This window comes from Melitaea cinxia, chromosome 26 (genome assembly GCF_905220565.1).
Source record: "Melitaea cinxia chromosome 26, ilMelCinx1.1, whole genome shotgun sequence".
NCBI classification, from domain to species: domain Eukaryota; kingdom Metazoa; phylum Arthropoda; class Insecta; order Lepidoptera; family Nymphalidae; genus Melitaea; species Melitaea cinxia.
Genome location: NC_059419.1, coordinates 6,150,200 through 6,166,183, shown reverse-complemented (window position 1 = coordinate 6,166,183; position 15,984 = coordinate 6,150,200). Strand labels below are relative to the sequence as shown.

Sequence of the window (15,984 nt, the reverse complement as noted above, 5' to 3'; positions counted from 1 at the left end):
TGTCGGATCAAAATAGATTCCTGGACTATGTTGTATTACTTCTATAGTTTCGGAAATGCTCGGACACGCGAGGCATCTGGAACAGATATGCTGGTTTTATTTCATTAACGTGATATTTTACGTGTTTTCTATTAATGCATAGAGTTATATTATGTTTTCCATTCGTTTTAATTATTTTGTAAGGGCCTTTCCACACAGGGGATAAAGCTTTACGGAGCCTATGATGATGCTTTACGTAAACTAAGTCACCAGTCTTATAGGTTTTTTGTCGTGCTGTAGAATCGTAATATTTTTTCGAAGATTCTTTACTTTTTTGCATATTTTCAATAGCTTTTTCGCGAGAGTATTTCATTCTATACTGTAGAGCACGTATGTATTATTGATAAGTGGTATTATTATTCGACTCGTAAACACTACTAGGAATTGACGGCTTATAACCGTATAAAAGCTCAAACGGCGTAAATTCAGTAGTACAATGCGGAGTTGTATTATATGACAGGATCGCTGTGGCAAGGTAACAATGCCAGTCGTCCTGGTTTTCGTTAACAAATGACCTTAAGTATTCCTTAAGGGTAGCATGACTACGCTCTAGCGCGCCATTCGTTTGAGGGTGATAAGGAGTGGAAAATAGATTTTTAATTTTTAATATTTCAGTTAATTGTGTAAATAGTTCAGACGTAAATGTTGTACCTTGATCGGTTAATATAAATTTAGGAAAACCAAATAATGAAAAGAAATGAATGAGACTGCGTGCAACTTCATCAGTTGTGCATGTTATCATAGGGTAAGCACATGAAAATTTAGTTAAATCGTCTTGAAGTGTTAAAATATATTTGAATTTTTGAAGACCAGCTTCAGGTAAAGTACCAACAATGTCAAGGGCTAATCTTTCATATGGTTTTGTACTCGTTGAGGTTATAACCATGGGTGCTTTATTAGAAGCTCGTAAGGGTTTATTAATTTGGCACATCCTGCAATTTTTAACGAATTGTTCAATATCTAAGATTTTATTTTTTTGTGTTACCCACATTAGGAATTCTAAACATTTTTGATATGATATTCAAAAAACATTTTTGACATGATATTCATATATCAATTTTTGATATGATATTAAAAAAAATGTTTAGAATTGTTCAATATCTGAACGCATACTTTTCCAATAATACGAAGCTTTAATTCTACTCATCATGCGTTTAACACCTGGGTGACCAGCTATAGTCGACCCGTGATTCTCCTCGAGAATATTAGGAATTTCAGCAGGAGTCGGATAAAGTATTTGATTTTTATAAATAATAATTTTAATATTAGTGCCATGGAAAATATATGATAACATATTATAAATCTTAATGTAATTTAATTTAGTAAATGGTTCAGAAAAATCGGGTAAAGCTAATTCTTTGTCATAATCATTTTTAGAAATAATTTCGTCTCGTAATTTTACTAATAAATTGTAAATAGTTTTATAACTTGTTTCGTCAAAATTATGTACTTTAGTAAATAAAAAGTAAAGTGTCTTATTATTTTTACAATTCACCGTCTGTACAGTGTCAGGCTCGCGTTCACCTGCACGATATTCTTCGACATTATCAATCATCGATAATAATGGCTCACAGTGAGGCATTGAGTAATCTAAATCTAGAGATGCTGGACAAGCAATAGACTTTTAATAGGCTTAGCTGTATGTAAACTTTGATTAAGTTCTTCAATTTTTGTATCACAATTTGAGATAGTTTTTGTGAATTGCTTTTTAAAGTATTCTTCATAAGTAGTTGAATTTAATTGAGAGCTTCGAGTAGTCACAGCATTTACTGGATAACGAGATAATGCGTCTGCATTGCTATTTACTCTGCCGGGTTTATAAATAATTTCATATTCATATTCCTCTAATTTTAATCGCCATCTTAATAAACGTCCGCCTGGATCTTTTGCGTTAAATAGCCATGTCAAAGGTCGATGATCAGTAACGATTTTAAATTTATAACCATAGAGATATGGTCGGAATGTGTTAACGGCGAAAAGAATAGCGAGAAGCTCCTTCTCAGTCGTTGAGTAGTTACCTTCTTGTTTATTTAAAGTTCGAGAGGCATATGCAATGGGTTTATCCTTGCCAATATCGCCTTGAGAAAGAACTGCGCCAACGGCATAATTTGAAGAATCCGTCGTAACTACAAATGGCTGAGTAAAATCAGGGTACTGTAATAAGGGAGCTGAGATGAGCTTTTGCTTAAGTGTATTGAAAGCATGCTCTTGTTCATGAGACCAATGAAAATTGACATCTTTCTTTAATAGAGATGTGAGAGGCTTTGTTATGTGGGAGAAATTTTCAATAAAACGGCGGTAATAACCAGTTAATCCAAGAAAAGATTTTATATCTTTGGGGGTTTTCGGTGTTGGGAATTGAGAAATAGCCTTCACCTTGTCGGGATTAGGCGAAACACCGTTATCTGTAATAACATGCCCTAGGTAAGCAACTTCTCGTCGCAGAAACTCACATTTGTCGGGTTGTAATTTTAAATTTGCTTCTCTAAATTTGGTGAATATAGACTCAAGCTTCTGTATATGAGATTCAAGGTCATGGGAATATACAATACAATCATCAAGGTAGATATAACAGTGAAGACCTTGTAATCCTGAGAGGACAAGATTCATCATCCTCTGAAAGGTAGAAGGGGCATTTTTTAGACCAAATGGCATTCTTGTAAATTCAAATTGACCTGAAATGCTATTAGTGGTAACACTGAATGCTGTCTTTTCAGTGTCTTTCGAATCTAATAATAGTTGATGAAAACCTGAGGCTAAATCGAGCGTGCTAAAATATTTTGAGTGACCTAATTGGTCTAAGATGTCATTTATGAGAGGAAGAGGGTAAATTTCTGAAACAGTGACATCATTCAAACGCCGATAATCAATGACAATCCGCCACTTTTGTTTACCTGAGGCATCTAGCTTCTTTGGGACTACCCATACAGGTGCATTCCAAGGGGAAGTTGAAGGGCGAATAATATTTTGGTCAAGCATTTTCTTTATTTGTTTTTCAACTTCATCCTTATGTACTTCAGGGAAACGATACGACTTTACGTGAATAGGGGCTGCATCCCCAGTATTAATTGAATGCTTAATCACGTCGGTATAAGTTAAAAATTCACCATCAAGATAAAATATGTCGGTATATTTAGAAAGACAATTCATTAAATCTTTTTTTTCTTGCGGATTTAAATGAGAACATCTTATCTGCTCAAGAACTTTACGAGATCGATTAGTGTCTAAGCAATCTAATTTATGTATGAACTCTTGTTGAATATTATTTAATTTCGATAGAGGGAGTTCAAGTGGAGTTAAATGAACTTGAAAATTGTCAATTTTTACTTCAGATTCGGTAGTGTTGAGAACAGAAACGTTAACTCTGTAGTTAGACTTTAACTTAACTATACAGTTTGCTAAAAACACACCATCACTAATTTTATGATCTAATACTAAAGCTTCTTTCATGGAGATCTCTGATAAATTTGAAACCGGACACTCAATGACTGTTTCTGACCGCGGGGGTATAACATATGATGGTTTACTACAACAAATAGGTAATTCATATCCTTCTAAATTAGCCCTTAATTAGGCGCATTAAGAAAATCACCCAATTAGTCGCATGGGGTCTCGAGTGACCCCAAAAACAAAATTGAAAAAGGAGTGTATGAAATAAATAGAACGAAGATTGTATTATATAAAATATTAATGTTCCTTATTATCTTTAACTTTCATAAACACAAATATAGCTCTGACTTAAAATTTAAGCAAAAAATTACAAACTTCTAATAACTCCTAAAACTACATAATTTTTGGCTTAGTCGCTTCGCTGATTTAAAAAAAAAAAATCAGTCTCATAAGCCGATTATTTTTACCTGCAATCGACGCAGTATACTCTAAAGTGTTGTTGAGAAACACATTTACAACACTTATGACATTTGGTTGGGACTTTTTTGTCGTTCTTCCTAGGACACAATGAGCAACGCCCGCGCTTAGATATTGACTGATACACCGACTTTTTCATATCATGTGCTTCACGGAGCCATTTTTTTATTGACGTAGGGACAGAAAGCTGCTAATACGATGCTTTTAGTGACTTTCTACAAGTACTGCTGCCAATATAAAAAAAAATCTGTCTTGTATGTGTAATATTCTTATTAGCATTCGATCTGTGTATGACAAATGAGTTGATGCCAGATAACTTTAGAAGATGACAAAATATAGCCAGATTTATATTTCTCTTCCAAAATTATAACTAGTGCAAAGCTGTTCATTGCAATCGACATCACTTTTGCCACCTATGATTCAGATGATATAAGTTGACTATCTGCGACCTCTTCAATTTTACTACTAGAATCATGGGAACTATTCACAGCATTGCCGTTTACTAATTTTTCTTCCGAACTAGAACTAGCAACATCTTGCTCATTGTCAGACACATCCAAGCCATTCCAATAACTGCCTATCATTAGCCACTTTAAAGATCAATAAACTGAAAATAAAAGAAAAAGTCTATGTAAATAATCACAAAAATAGGCAAATTAAATAGCCGGTATATAAATACATATATACTAATACAAAACATTACCAATTTACGAATATAAACGAAGTAAAAACATAAAAATAAAAACTTACCTCCGCTAAAAAAAAACACGTAAGTGGTCGCATGGGGTCAGCGCTCTAGAGAAAAGCGACCAGTGCATATGCGTAAATGTTCTAGAAGCGACTGATTTGCCTACCCTGAGGGAAGTTAGGAAGCTACAGTGAGTGTGGGCGCGCTCAAATCTCTCAAAGATATATATTTTTCAATTTGAAATAGCCGTGACCCCATGCGCCTAATTAAGGGTTAAGAGTGTTGGTAGAGTATTGAATATCTATTTTAAAATGTTCGATAAAGTCACTACCAATAATACCGTCGTAATTTAAATTAATCGTACCGTCAATCGCGTGAAACATAAAGTCGAATATTATTTTTCTTTTCGACGAAACGCGATACTCAAAACTGAGTTTAATAGACCCGAGAGATTCGCAATAAGAATCGTTATCACTTAAACCTTTGAGTTTTATAATTTCAGAGCCAAGCACTGGTTTATTGTGTAAACTGGAATGCTTAACAATTGAAATTGTAGAACCAGTGTCAATTAAAAAACATAAAGGCTTTTCATTAAAATTAGTTTTTAAATAAACGTGAGGTAAGGAAACTTTATCTATAATCTATAATATAATAATATATATAAAAGCGAAAGGTCACTCACTCATCACGAAATCTCCGAAACTATAACACCTACAAACTTGAAATTTGGTAGGTAGGCTCCTTATAAGACGTAGGCATCCGCTAAGAACGGATTTTACGAAACTCGACCCCTAAGGGGGTAAAACGGGGGTTGCAAGTTTGTATGAAAGTCCTATGTTTTTGAAGTAAGAGACTTGAAATTTAAAATGTATGCTCTATAGATGATGAAAAGGTGTCCAAATAATGTATTTTTAGCATAGATCAAGTAAAAAATATAGATAACGCACTTAGAACAAAAAAGTGAAGCCACTTTTTTAAATATGTGTGAGTGAGTGAAGTGTTGACACTTTTTAAAAAAAGTCCCTAAAATTTTTATTAAACAATTAATTTAATATAGGTAAAATGCGTATGTGAAAATAAAAATCTGTTTATAGTTTTAAATATATTTACTCCTTTTTTCGCTTCAAATTGTTAAATAAATCTATTGCAGACATGTTTTGATTTAATGAATTATATAAATCTGTATCAATGAAAATTGTGTTTTTAAGTAATTGATGATTTCTCTGAAGGGCAAGTTCCTGTTTTAAAGACGTCTAACTCTTTGCTGTAATGATTTAATTTTTTTTTAAATAAAGTTCCTGTCTTTTTAACTTTTCTCTTAGTTTATGTTTTCTAGGTGTATTAGAGATTGAATCTTGGTTATTGACTGATTTTAGACTCATCCGGTAGGTCCTAGAACAAAAAATACAATATTAAAGTACGTAGTAGTAAGTAGTAGTATATACGTGATGGTACTCTGCCAAGTCCACGTTTTGTACCGTACATGTCAGCTTTATCAAAATGGTTTGAACAAACCACATTAGATGAGGATGGCTGTCGTTATAGTTCATTTCGGCTCAGTCGTATAGCATCTACCTATTCTATCTATCTCCTATTAAAATATTCGTTGGAAACCTAAAATCATGATATTTAGTAGTATAATATGAGTAGTTAATTCACAAATTTAAACAGACGCAAACGAGTTAAAAATTCATATTGACTTTAATTTAAATAAAACATAAAATCACACGATAAAAAAAAAACACAATAATGATGTCCACTTTCTACTTAACTATTTTTCTATGATTGCCTACAATTTACTTACCCGCATTTTGGGCTAATGGAAATAAAAATTACTGGTAACACTCCCTCGGTACGTCATTTCGGGACATCGAAATTATAAGTTCCGAATAACCTCAATATTATTTTGGAATAACAAGAAATATAAAGTTTTGTATGTACTTACGTGTGAAACGATATTTCTTGAGACTTTTTATTCACTTTGGTATTGTTTTTGCACCATTTAATTACATTAGAACGGCATTTTGAAGGCAAAGTTACTGTACGAGGCCCCGTGAGATACTAACGAAAATGAGCGTAGTTTGATGCATATGTGTGCGTGAGCGCGTGTGTTTACTTGAAGGAGCCGAGTTTTGTGGCTTCAGTAACAACATAGGCCGCGCATTATCTATTTTTTTACTTCATCTATGATTTTTAGAAATCAACTCCCTTATGGGGTTAAAACGGGGGATGATAGGTTGACTCGCTCATCACGAAATCTCCGGAACTATAACAGCTACAAACTTAAAATTTGGCAGGAAGGCTCCTTATAGAGTGTAAACATCCGCTAAGAACGGATTTTACGAAATTCAACCCCTAAGGGGATAAAACGGGGGTTGGAAGTTTGTATGAAAGTCCCATGATTTTGAAGTAAGAGACTTGAAATTTAAAATGTATGCCTTATAGATAATGAGAAGGTGTCCAAATAATCTATCTTTAGAAATCAACTCCCTTTTGGGGTTAAAACGGGGGATGGTAGGTTTACTCACTCACCATGAAATCTCCGAAACTATAAGACCTAAAAACTTGAAATTTGGCAGGTAGGCTCCTCATAGGGCGTAAACATTCGCTAAGAACGGGTTTTACGAAATTCGACCCCTAGAGGGGTAAAACGGGGGTTGGAAGTTTGTATGAAAGTCCTATGTTTTTGAAGTAAACGACTTGAAATTTAAAATGTATGCTCCATAGATGGTGAGGAGGTCTCTAAACAATGTATCTTTAGAAATCAACTCCCTTTCGGGGTTAAAACGGGGGATGGTACATTGACTCATTCATCACGAAATCTCCGAAACTATAACAGCTACAAATTTGACGTTTGATAGGTAGGTTCCTTATAGAGCGTAAACATCCGCTAAGAACAAATTTTACGAAACTCGACCCCTAAGGGGTAAAACGGGGGTTGGCAGTTTGTATGAAAGTCCTATGTTTTTGAAGTAAGCTACTTGAAATTTAAAATGTATACTCTATAGATGGTGAAGAGGTATCCAAATAATGTATCTTTAGAAATAAATTCTCTTTTGGGGTTAAAACAGGGGATGGTAGATTGACTCATTCATCACGAAACCTCCGAAACTATAAGAGCTACAAATTTGATATTTGACAGGTAGGTTCCTTATAAGGCGTAGACATCTACTAAGAACTGATTTTACGAAACTCGACCCTTAAAGGGGTAAAACGGGGGTTGGAAGTTTGTATGAAAGTCCTATGTTTTTGAAGTAAGAGACTTGAAATTTAAAATGTATGCTCTATAGATGATGAGAAAGTGTACAAATAATGTATCTTTAAAAATAACCTCCCTTTTGGGGTTGAAACGGAGGATGGTAGGTTGACTCACTCATCACGAAATCTCCGAAACTATAACAGCTACAAATTTTACATTTGGCAGGTTGGTTTCTTATAGGGCGTAGACACCGCTAAGAACGGATTTTACGAAACTCGACCCCTAAGGGGATAAAACGGGGGTTGGAATTTTGTATGAAAGTCCTATGTTTTTGAAGTATACGACTTGAAGTTTAAAATGTATGCTCTATAGATGGTGAGGAGGTGTCCAAACAATGTATCTTTAGAAATAAATTCTCTTTTGGGGTTAAAACAGGGGATGGTAGATTGACTCATTCATCACGAAACCTCCGAAACTATAAGAGCTACAAATTTGATATTTGACAGGTAGGTTCCTTATAAGGCGTAGACATCTACTAAGAACTGATTTTACGAAACTCGACCCTTAAAGGGGTAAAACGGGGGTTGGAAGTTTGTATGAAAGTCCTATGCTTTTAAAGTAAGAGACTTGAAATTTAAAATGTATGCTCCATAGATGGTGAGGAGGTCTCTAAACAATGTATCTTTAGAAATCAACTCCCTTTCGGGGTTAAAACGGGGGATGGTACATTGACTCATTCATCACGAAATCCCCGAAACTATAACAGCTACAAATTTGACATTTGATAGGTAGGTTCCTTATAGAGCGTAAACAACCGCTAAGAACAAATTTTACGCAACTCGACCCCTAAGGGGATAAAACGGGGGTTGGAAATTTGTATGAAAGTTCTATGTCTTTGAAGTAAAAGACTTGAAATTTAAAATATATGCTCTATAGATGGTGAGGAGGTGTCCAAATAACATCGTAATGTATATATATAAAAGAGAAAGGTCACTGACTCACTCATCACGAGAACCCAAAAACAGCTGGAAGGTCCATCCATCTCAGATTATAGTTAGTAGATAATAGTAGTAGAGGAGAGAGATTTAGCGATATTCCACCGCTAAGGGTGTTTAATTGGGGTTGATAGTTTGTATGAAATATATACAGCAGTTATATAAATTCGTCGATAGGTTATTTATACTGCAGCCTGAAAATAAAACTAAAAATGTGGTGTATAGAGAGGTTTTATAAAAACAAGTATTAAATTATACTAAATTGTGCCTTTTAAAAAGTTACTCAGTGTGATAAGCATTTCAAGTGACTGAAATAAAAAAAATGCGTTAAACATCTTAATAGTATAGCATATCTTCATAACCACGCGGATGTGGTCGCGGGCAACAGTTAGTGTATTATAAAACAAGGTCCCCAAAAGTGTATGTGATCGATTTCCTCAAAATCTACTGAACGGATTTTCATGCGGTTCAAGAGGAAGGTTTACGGAACGGCTAAGCCGATTATAATGAGAGTTTTAACTGGAAGTGTGCCGGGAAAACTTTGTAACACACTGATTTCAACGCGGGCGAAGCCGCGGGCACAGCTAGTCTATAATATATATAAAAGCGAAAGGTCACTCACTCATCACGAAATTTCCGAAACTATAACACCTACAAACTTGAAATTTGGCAGGTAGGCTCCTTATAAGACGTAGGCATCCACTAAGAACGGATTTTACGAAACTCGACCCCTAAGGGGATAAAACGGGGGTTGGAAGTTTGTATGAAAGTCCTATGTTTTTGAAGTAAGAGACTTGAAATTTAAAATGTAAGCTCTATAGATGGTGAAAAGGCGTCCGAATAATGTATCTTTAGAAATCAACTCCTTTTTGGGGTTAAAACGGGGATCGTATGTTGACTCACCGATCACGAAATCTCCGAAACTATAACACCTACAAACTTGAATTTAGCAGGTAGACTCCTTATAGGGCGTAGACATTTGCTGAGAACGGATTTCACGAAACTCGACCCCTAAAGGGATAAAACTGGGGTTGGAAGTTTGTATGATAGTCCTATGTTTTTGAAGGAAGAGACTTGAAATTTAAAATGTATGCTTTATAGATGGTGCAAAGGTGTTCAAATAATGTATCTTTAGAAATCAACTCCCTTTTGGGGTTAAAACGGGGGATGGTAGGTTGACTCACTCATCAAGAAATCTCCGAAACTATAAGAGCTACAAACTTGAAATTTTGCAGATAGGTTCCTTATAGGCCGTAAACATCCGCCGAGAACGGATTTTACGAAACTCGACCCTTAAGGGGATAAAACAGGGGTTGGAAATTTGTATGACAGTCCTATGTTATTAAGGTAAGAGACTTAAAATTTAAAATGTACGAGTATGCTCTATAGATGGTGAGGAAGTGTTCAAATAATACATCGTAATCTATATATATAAAAGAAAAAGATCACTTGAGTCAGTCAGATGAGTTAGTCTCATCACGAGAACTCAAAAACCGCTGGATGGCCCATCCACCCAAGATGGACAAAGGTGAAATTTGGCAGGGAGGTAGATTATAGTTAGTAGACGTCCGCTAAGAACGGATTTTGCGATATTCCACCGCTAAGGGGGTTTAATTGGGGTTGATAGTTTGTATGAAACATATACAGCAGCTATAAGTTCGCCTGATAGGTTATTTATACTGCAGCCTGAAAATAAAACAAAAAATGTGGTGTATAGAGAGGTTTTATAAAAATAACTATTAAATTATACTAAATTGTGCCTTTGAAAAAGTTACTCAGAGTGATAAGCATTTCAAGTGACTGAAATAAAAAAAATAATTTGCGTTAAACATCTTAATAGTAATGCATATCTTCATAACCACGCGGACGTAGTCGCGGGCAACAGTTAGTGTATTATAAAATAAAGTCCCCAAAAGCATATGTGATCGATTCCCTCAAAATCTACTGAAAGGATTTTCATGCGGTTTCACAAATGGAGACAGGGCTTCAAGAAAAAGGTTTACGGAACGGCTAAGCCGATTTTCATGAGAGTTTCACTGGAAGTTTGCCAGGAAAACGTTGTGTAAAACTGATTTCAACGCGGGCGAAGCCGCGGGCACAGCTAGTTATTAATATAATTAATAGAAAATTTTCTTTCACGTGAACAATCCCTATAAGAAAAACTCGATTTTTCGCGAGGTGAGGGACTATCTTTAAACTTCAAGTTTGGATTCGACTTTTTAATATAAGACTTAGGAGTCTGCTTATTCGCGCTAACCTGTGATTACTATTAAAATTATTTTGTGCTTTATTTGATGAGTTGACGTGATGAAGATTTGGAGATGAGTGTTTATTTTTATTTTTATAACACTCTGAAGCGACATGACCGCTCTTCTTACAAATTATACATTGTTTATTATCGGAACGAGTTGAAAGTTTAGATAAATTATATAATTTTTCTTCTTCGATAGCATGAGTAATGGCTTCTGAAAGAGTTTTAGGATTCCTACACCGTACTATGTGAGAAAATTTTGAGTTTAACCCTAATAAGAATGTATTCAAAGCTAAATCTTCCATTGCGGCTATTCGACCTAAAAGTTCTTTATCATTTTCGCACCTGTAATGGATGTCGGATTGTAATCTTGTTAAACATGATTCAATACGTATAGAAAATTGCATTACATCTTCGGAAGGCTGTTGTTTGCATTGTTGTAAGTCCACTAATAAGTGTGTGGAGTGCTTTTTCTCTCCAAAAGTGGTTTTTAAAAATTGTTTAATCTCTACCCAACTACTAAACTTTTTTAAACAACATGCTAATTGCGCTTTGCCTTCTAATTGTGAGACAATATATTTACAAAGTACATTTTGTTGTTCTGAAGTTGCCAAGGAAATCGCATTTTCGCAGTTAGTTAAAAACGCAGGCAACAATTCGCGATCCCCGTTATAAGGCTTAATAAATTCAGTAAGGACAGACAGGGTAACTTTGTCAGTCATTTTAATTTTTTGTTTCGGTGCTGAACTAACAGAGGAACTACTGGAAGAATATGCGATTTCTTCGGATTGCTCTTTCTTTAGAGACATTAATTAGTTTACTTTTATTTAATAAATCGTATTAACGAACTACGTAGAATACAGAAATCAAACAGAAAATATGCGCAATTAATTGAAAACAAAATTTATAAACAGTAATAATAATCTTAATCTAAAATGAGTTCGAGGAAAAATAAAGTTTCTTAAAAATGTGTTTTTAGAAAAATTAATAAATTCACTTCACTAGAATTGGCTTTAAAAACTTTAACTGAATAAGAAACTCACATTTCACACAGCGATACGGTGGCAGCACTCGGGAACATTCCGGGAAAGTTGCGTCACACGTAATGCAGTGAGAAACGGCAGGCAGCTGGCGACTCAGGGAGTCGTATAACAGAATGCTTGTCGTCAAGTGGAGTTCTTCTAGATTGGGGTGCACGTGGCTTGTGATGAACAGTTGAAGCTATCAGCGAGACCTTGATGAAAGGTCCGTTGAGTGGTTTTGTGATGCGGGCTCACACTTAAAAAGTGGAGGCTTACCGTCGACCACAGGGCAGCAGGAGGTGTTCGGGGGTGATGCGGGCTCACGCTTAATAGCGGAGGCTTACCGTCGGTCACGAGCACGAGCAGCGCGGGCTTAGGCTTTGAGGTGCCCAAGGCTTATCGTCGACCACTGCACAAGGACTTCTTGACAACGGAGCCAACAAATATAATGGCGCAGACGAGTGGAACGAATTCGCGACGCCTACACCTATTAATCCCAGTACTTCGGTATTTTCCTGGGATCCCACTTCTGACACCAAATTTGTTAGGATGGCTCTCCGTTAGTCCTTTTTAAAAAAAAACACTTTAATTACTGCTGCTAATTTATTTAATTAATTATTGACAACAACTGTTCTTAAGCTAAGTCGGACTCGAACTGAATTGAATACAATGGTCTTTTTAATATAAAATAATGAAATTGGAAGCGACGGGGTTTATCGCTGACTAAACAGTTTTGTGTAAAATTTCCAGGCTTAACAAACTGCATATGTTGCATTTTATTCATATTATATTTGTTTATAACAGATCGCAAGTACTCTCCCGTGCACCCCGTCTGGACCCGGCGCCCTCTTCTTACTCTGAAGGCGGGACAACGCCGCCTCCATTTCAGCCTCTGTGACGGGTGGGGGAACACCTTCCTCCTCGTCCGGCGTCTGCCGAGCCATCCTGGGGGGCACGAAGCCCTCGGGTTTGTCGGGAAAGAGTTCCCCGACGATCCTCCCGAGTTGCTCCGGCTGGAGCGTTTCGCTGATGGAGGCCGAATAGGCGCGGAGCTTGTTTCGCGCCCAATTATACGGTCGGCCCCAGGGGTCTCTCTCCAGACCCCCAACTAGCTCCAGCCAGGCCTCTTCCTTGGCTCGGCATATGGCCTGCTGCAGGATCTTCCTTTTCTCCACGTAGATCCTGCGCAGCCTGTCGTCCCTGTCCACGTCCTGGGGGCGTCTCCGCCTGCTCCGAGTATATTGCCTCCTGGCCCCGTTGCAGGCGGCCCGGAGACCGGCTATATCAGCCGACCACCAGTAGAGCGCCCGCCGCGAGGGTGGACGCTTCGCGAGTGGCATGGCCGCTCTGCAGACAGCAGTAAATGCGTCGCAGAGCCGGTTAGCCGCCTCATCCACCCCAAACTTCATAAGCGGCGGAAGACTCCAGCGGCCGATGATTGCGGCCTCCTCAGCCAGTTTCCGGTTGAGCTTGGAGAGTGCCCAACGCGGAAACTGACTACGCCCACTGGACGACGTTGATGACGACAACAACGCCGGACGTACGGGAGCTGGAGACACCTCGAACCTTATATATCGATGGTCCGAGAGAGTCTCCACCTCCGTCTCCACCCTCCACCCCTCCACTCTGCGTGCGATGGCCGGCGTGGCGAACGTGACGTCAACCACGGAACCTCCCGACCAACGCACGCACGTCTGGACTGCCCCAACATTGAGCAGGGACAGTCCGGCAGCAAAAGCCCACTCCTCCACCTCCCTCCCTTTTGGGTTCGTAACTGGGTTACCCCAAGCCGTGGACTTGGCGTTGAGGTCGCCGGCTACGAACACATGAAGTGGAGCTAGCTGCCCCACCAGCGGCCCCAGAACGTCGAGAAACCGTTCCAGAGCCGCCAGGTCACGGTTCGGGGAGAAATAGACTCCGACGAAAGCCACCTCTCCCCGAACCGCCGCCACATACCCGTGGCCCCTCGCCTTGACGACGAGGGGGGGTCCGGCTTCAGGCCTCACCACGATCGCCACCAAGCCCTCGGTGTCTCCCGCCCATTGTAGGCAAAGAGGCACGGCATATGGCTCGGCAACGATCCCGACTGACTTGCAGATAGCTGATGTAATAAGGAGTAACGTAAGCTACTTTAATTTTAGATTCTTTTGTAACTATGAATTGAATATTTTTTTTTAATTCCACGCGGGCGAAGTCGCGGGCACAGCTAGTGCACAATATGTGTAGTAGGTTTATTAATTTCTGATAAAGGGACAACGTGGGCTTTTTTTATGTTGACGGATACAGACAAAATTTTTTAAAAATGTTATTTGTTGTTGTCTGTCTGTCTGTCTGTATGTTTGATCCGGCTAATCTCTGAAACGGCTGGACCGACTGACTTTCGGGACACGGGACGACACTGGCAGATAGCTGATGTAGTAAAGAGTAGCTTGGGTTACTTTTATTGAGAAATTTATTTAATTTATAACTCTGCGAATTGAAAAATAACTTTTTTGTTAATTTCCACGCGCACGAAGTCGCGGGCACAACTAGTGTATATATATATATAGGCTGAAGTGATATATCATTATATATAATAAAACTAAGTTGATAAAATGTGCGTGGCGATAAAACTTAAAAAGGAGTCCCGGCACGATAAAGGGACTGGTATAGTGTGATAGCCCTTTATTTTTATTGTTTAGCCCGTTTTAACCTAAAGGGCGTGTTTTTAAAGATATAAGGGCTTTTCGAACCCTTCAACTTGGAAATTGTGTAGTGGCGCCGTCTGTTGTCGAGTATTTGAACTTAATTCAGAACAACGATTATTATTATTATTTTTTTATATCACTAGGTCGGCAAACAAGCGTACGGCTTACCTGATGGTAAGCGATTACTGTAGCTTATAGACGCCTGCAACACCAGAAGCATCGCAAGCGCGTTGCCGACTCAATCCCCAATCCCCCTCCAGGAGCTCTGGTCACCTTACTCACCAACAGTAACACAATACTGTTTGAAAACAGTATTATTTAGCTGTGATCTTCTGGTCGAGGTACTTCCCCAGTCGGGCTGCTCCATATTTTGAGCAGGGAATTCCTGCTGTGCCCTACCTCAGTTAAATGAGTTATTTGGGTTGCATTTAGAAAGGCGCTGCGAGCAATTGCTGCATGTGTAGTAATGGCGCGAAATTTAAAATTCCAATTTCAATAAAGTCTTAAATTACATTTGTTACTATAATAAAGTTATTAAATTTTATATATTTATACAGCAGTAGCTAACTTATATTGTGGAGTTAAAGCGACATAATTTTAGTTATTCAAATTAGTTCTGAAAACATTTTAAAATTTAAGTTTTTAAATTTCGCGCCTTTACTACGTATGCTACAGCTGCAGAACCTATTGTTACGGCGGACGATAATGTCGAGAACATTCTAGAAGGTAAGAGAAAGAAAATATTCTCAAACTTTCTCGAATATCCGTCTTCCCCCGGCATTCGCACAGTCAACACCCGTCTACAATTACTCCGTGTTTAAATACATATCTATACTCAATCTCAATTCCAAGTAATTTAAGATAAAATTAGTTATAGTGATTATAGTTAGTCTGTGAAGTGAATTTTTCAAAAAGAAAACAGTAATCAGTGCATAAATTGAAGTTAACCAAATTTAACAGTGAAACATTAATAATTCACAATTGATCGGCTAGTGGGTAAATAACAAATTAGTTTACGCGCAGTGCACGGAATTCTCACCGTTATATAGCGAGCAGAAGCGACATTATCGTGTGCTTTGACGCGCGGTGACGTATTTTACGTATTGTATCAAAGAGTAGGCGCCACAGACTGCACAACTAATTATAGCGATATTGCATTGCCTCTGAGAGGACAACTCCATAGAATTTTTTTTAAATTTTTTATTTTGCTACAATCGGTGTTGCCGGTGTGTCATT

At 37.7% G+C, this 15,984-nt stretch overlaps 1 protein-coding gene across 1 annotated transcript; it reads right to left on the bottom strand.

Moving 5' to 3' along the window:
* Positions 1–4,319: 4,319 nt before the first annotated feature.
* LOC123666438 lies at positions 4,320–15,929 on the bottom strand. The gene is made up of 3 exons (XM_045600528.1): positions 15,875–15,929; positions 12,877–14,162; positions 4,320–4,496 (listed from the first exon to the last, which is right to left on the bottom strand). The coding sequence occupies exons 1-3, from the start codon at positions 15,927–15,929 to the stop codon at positions 4,320–4,322; spliced, it is 1,518 nt and encodes a 505-aa protein (XP_045456484.1).
* Between the last annotated feature and the right edge of the window lie 55 nt (positions 15,930–15,984).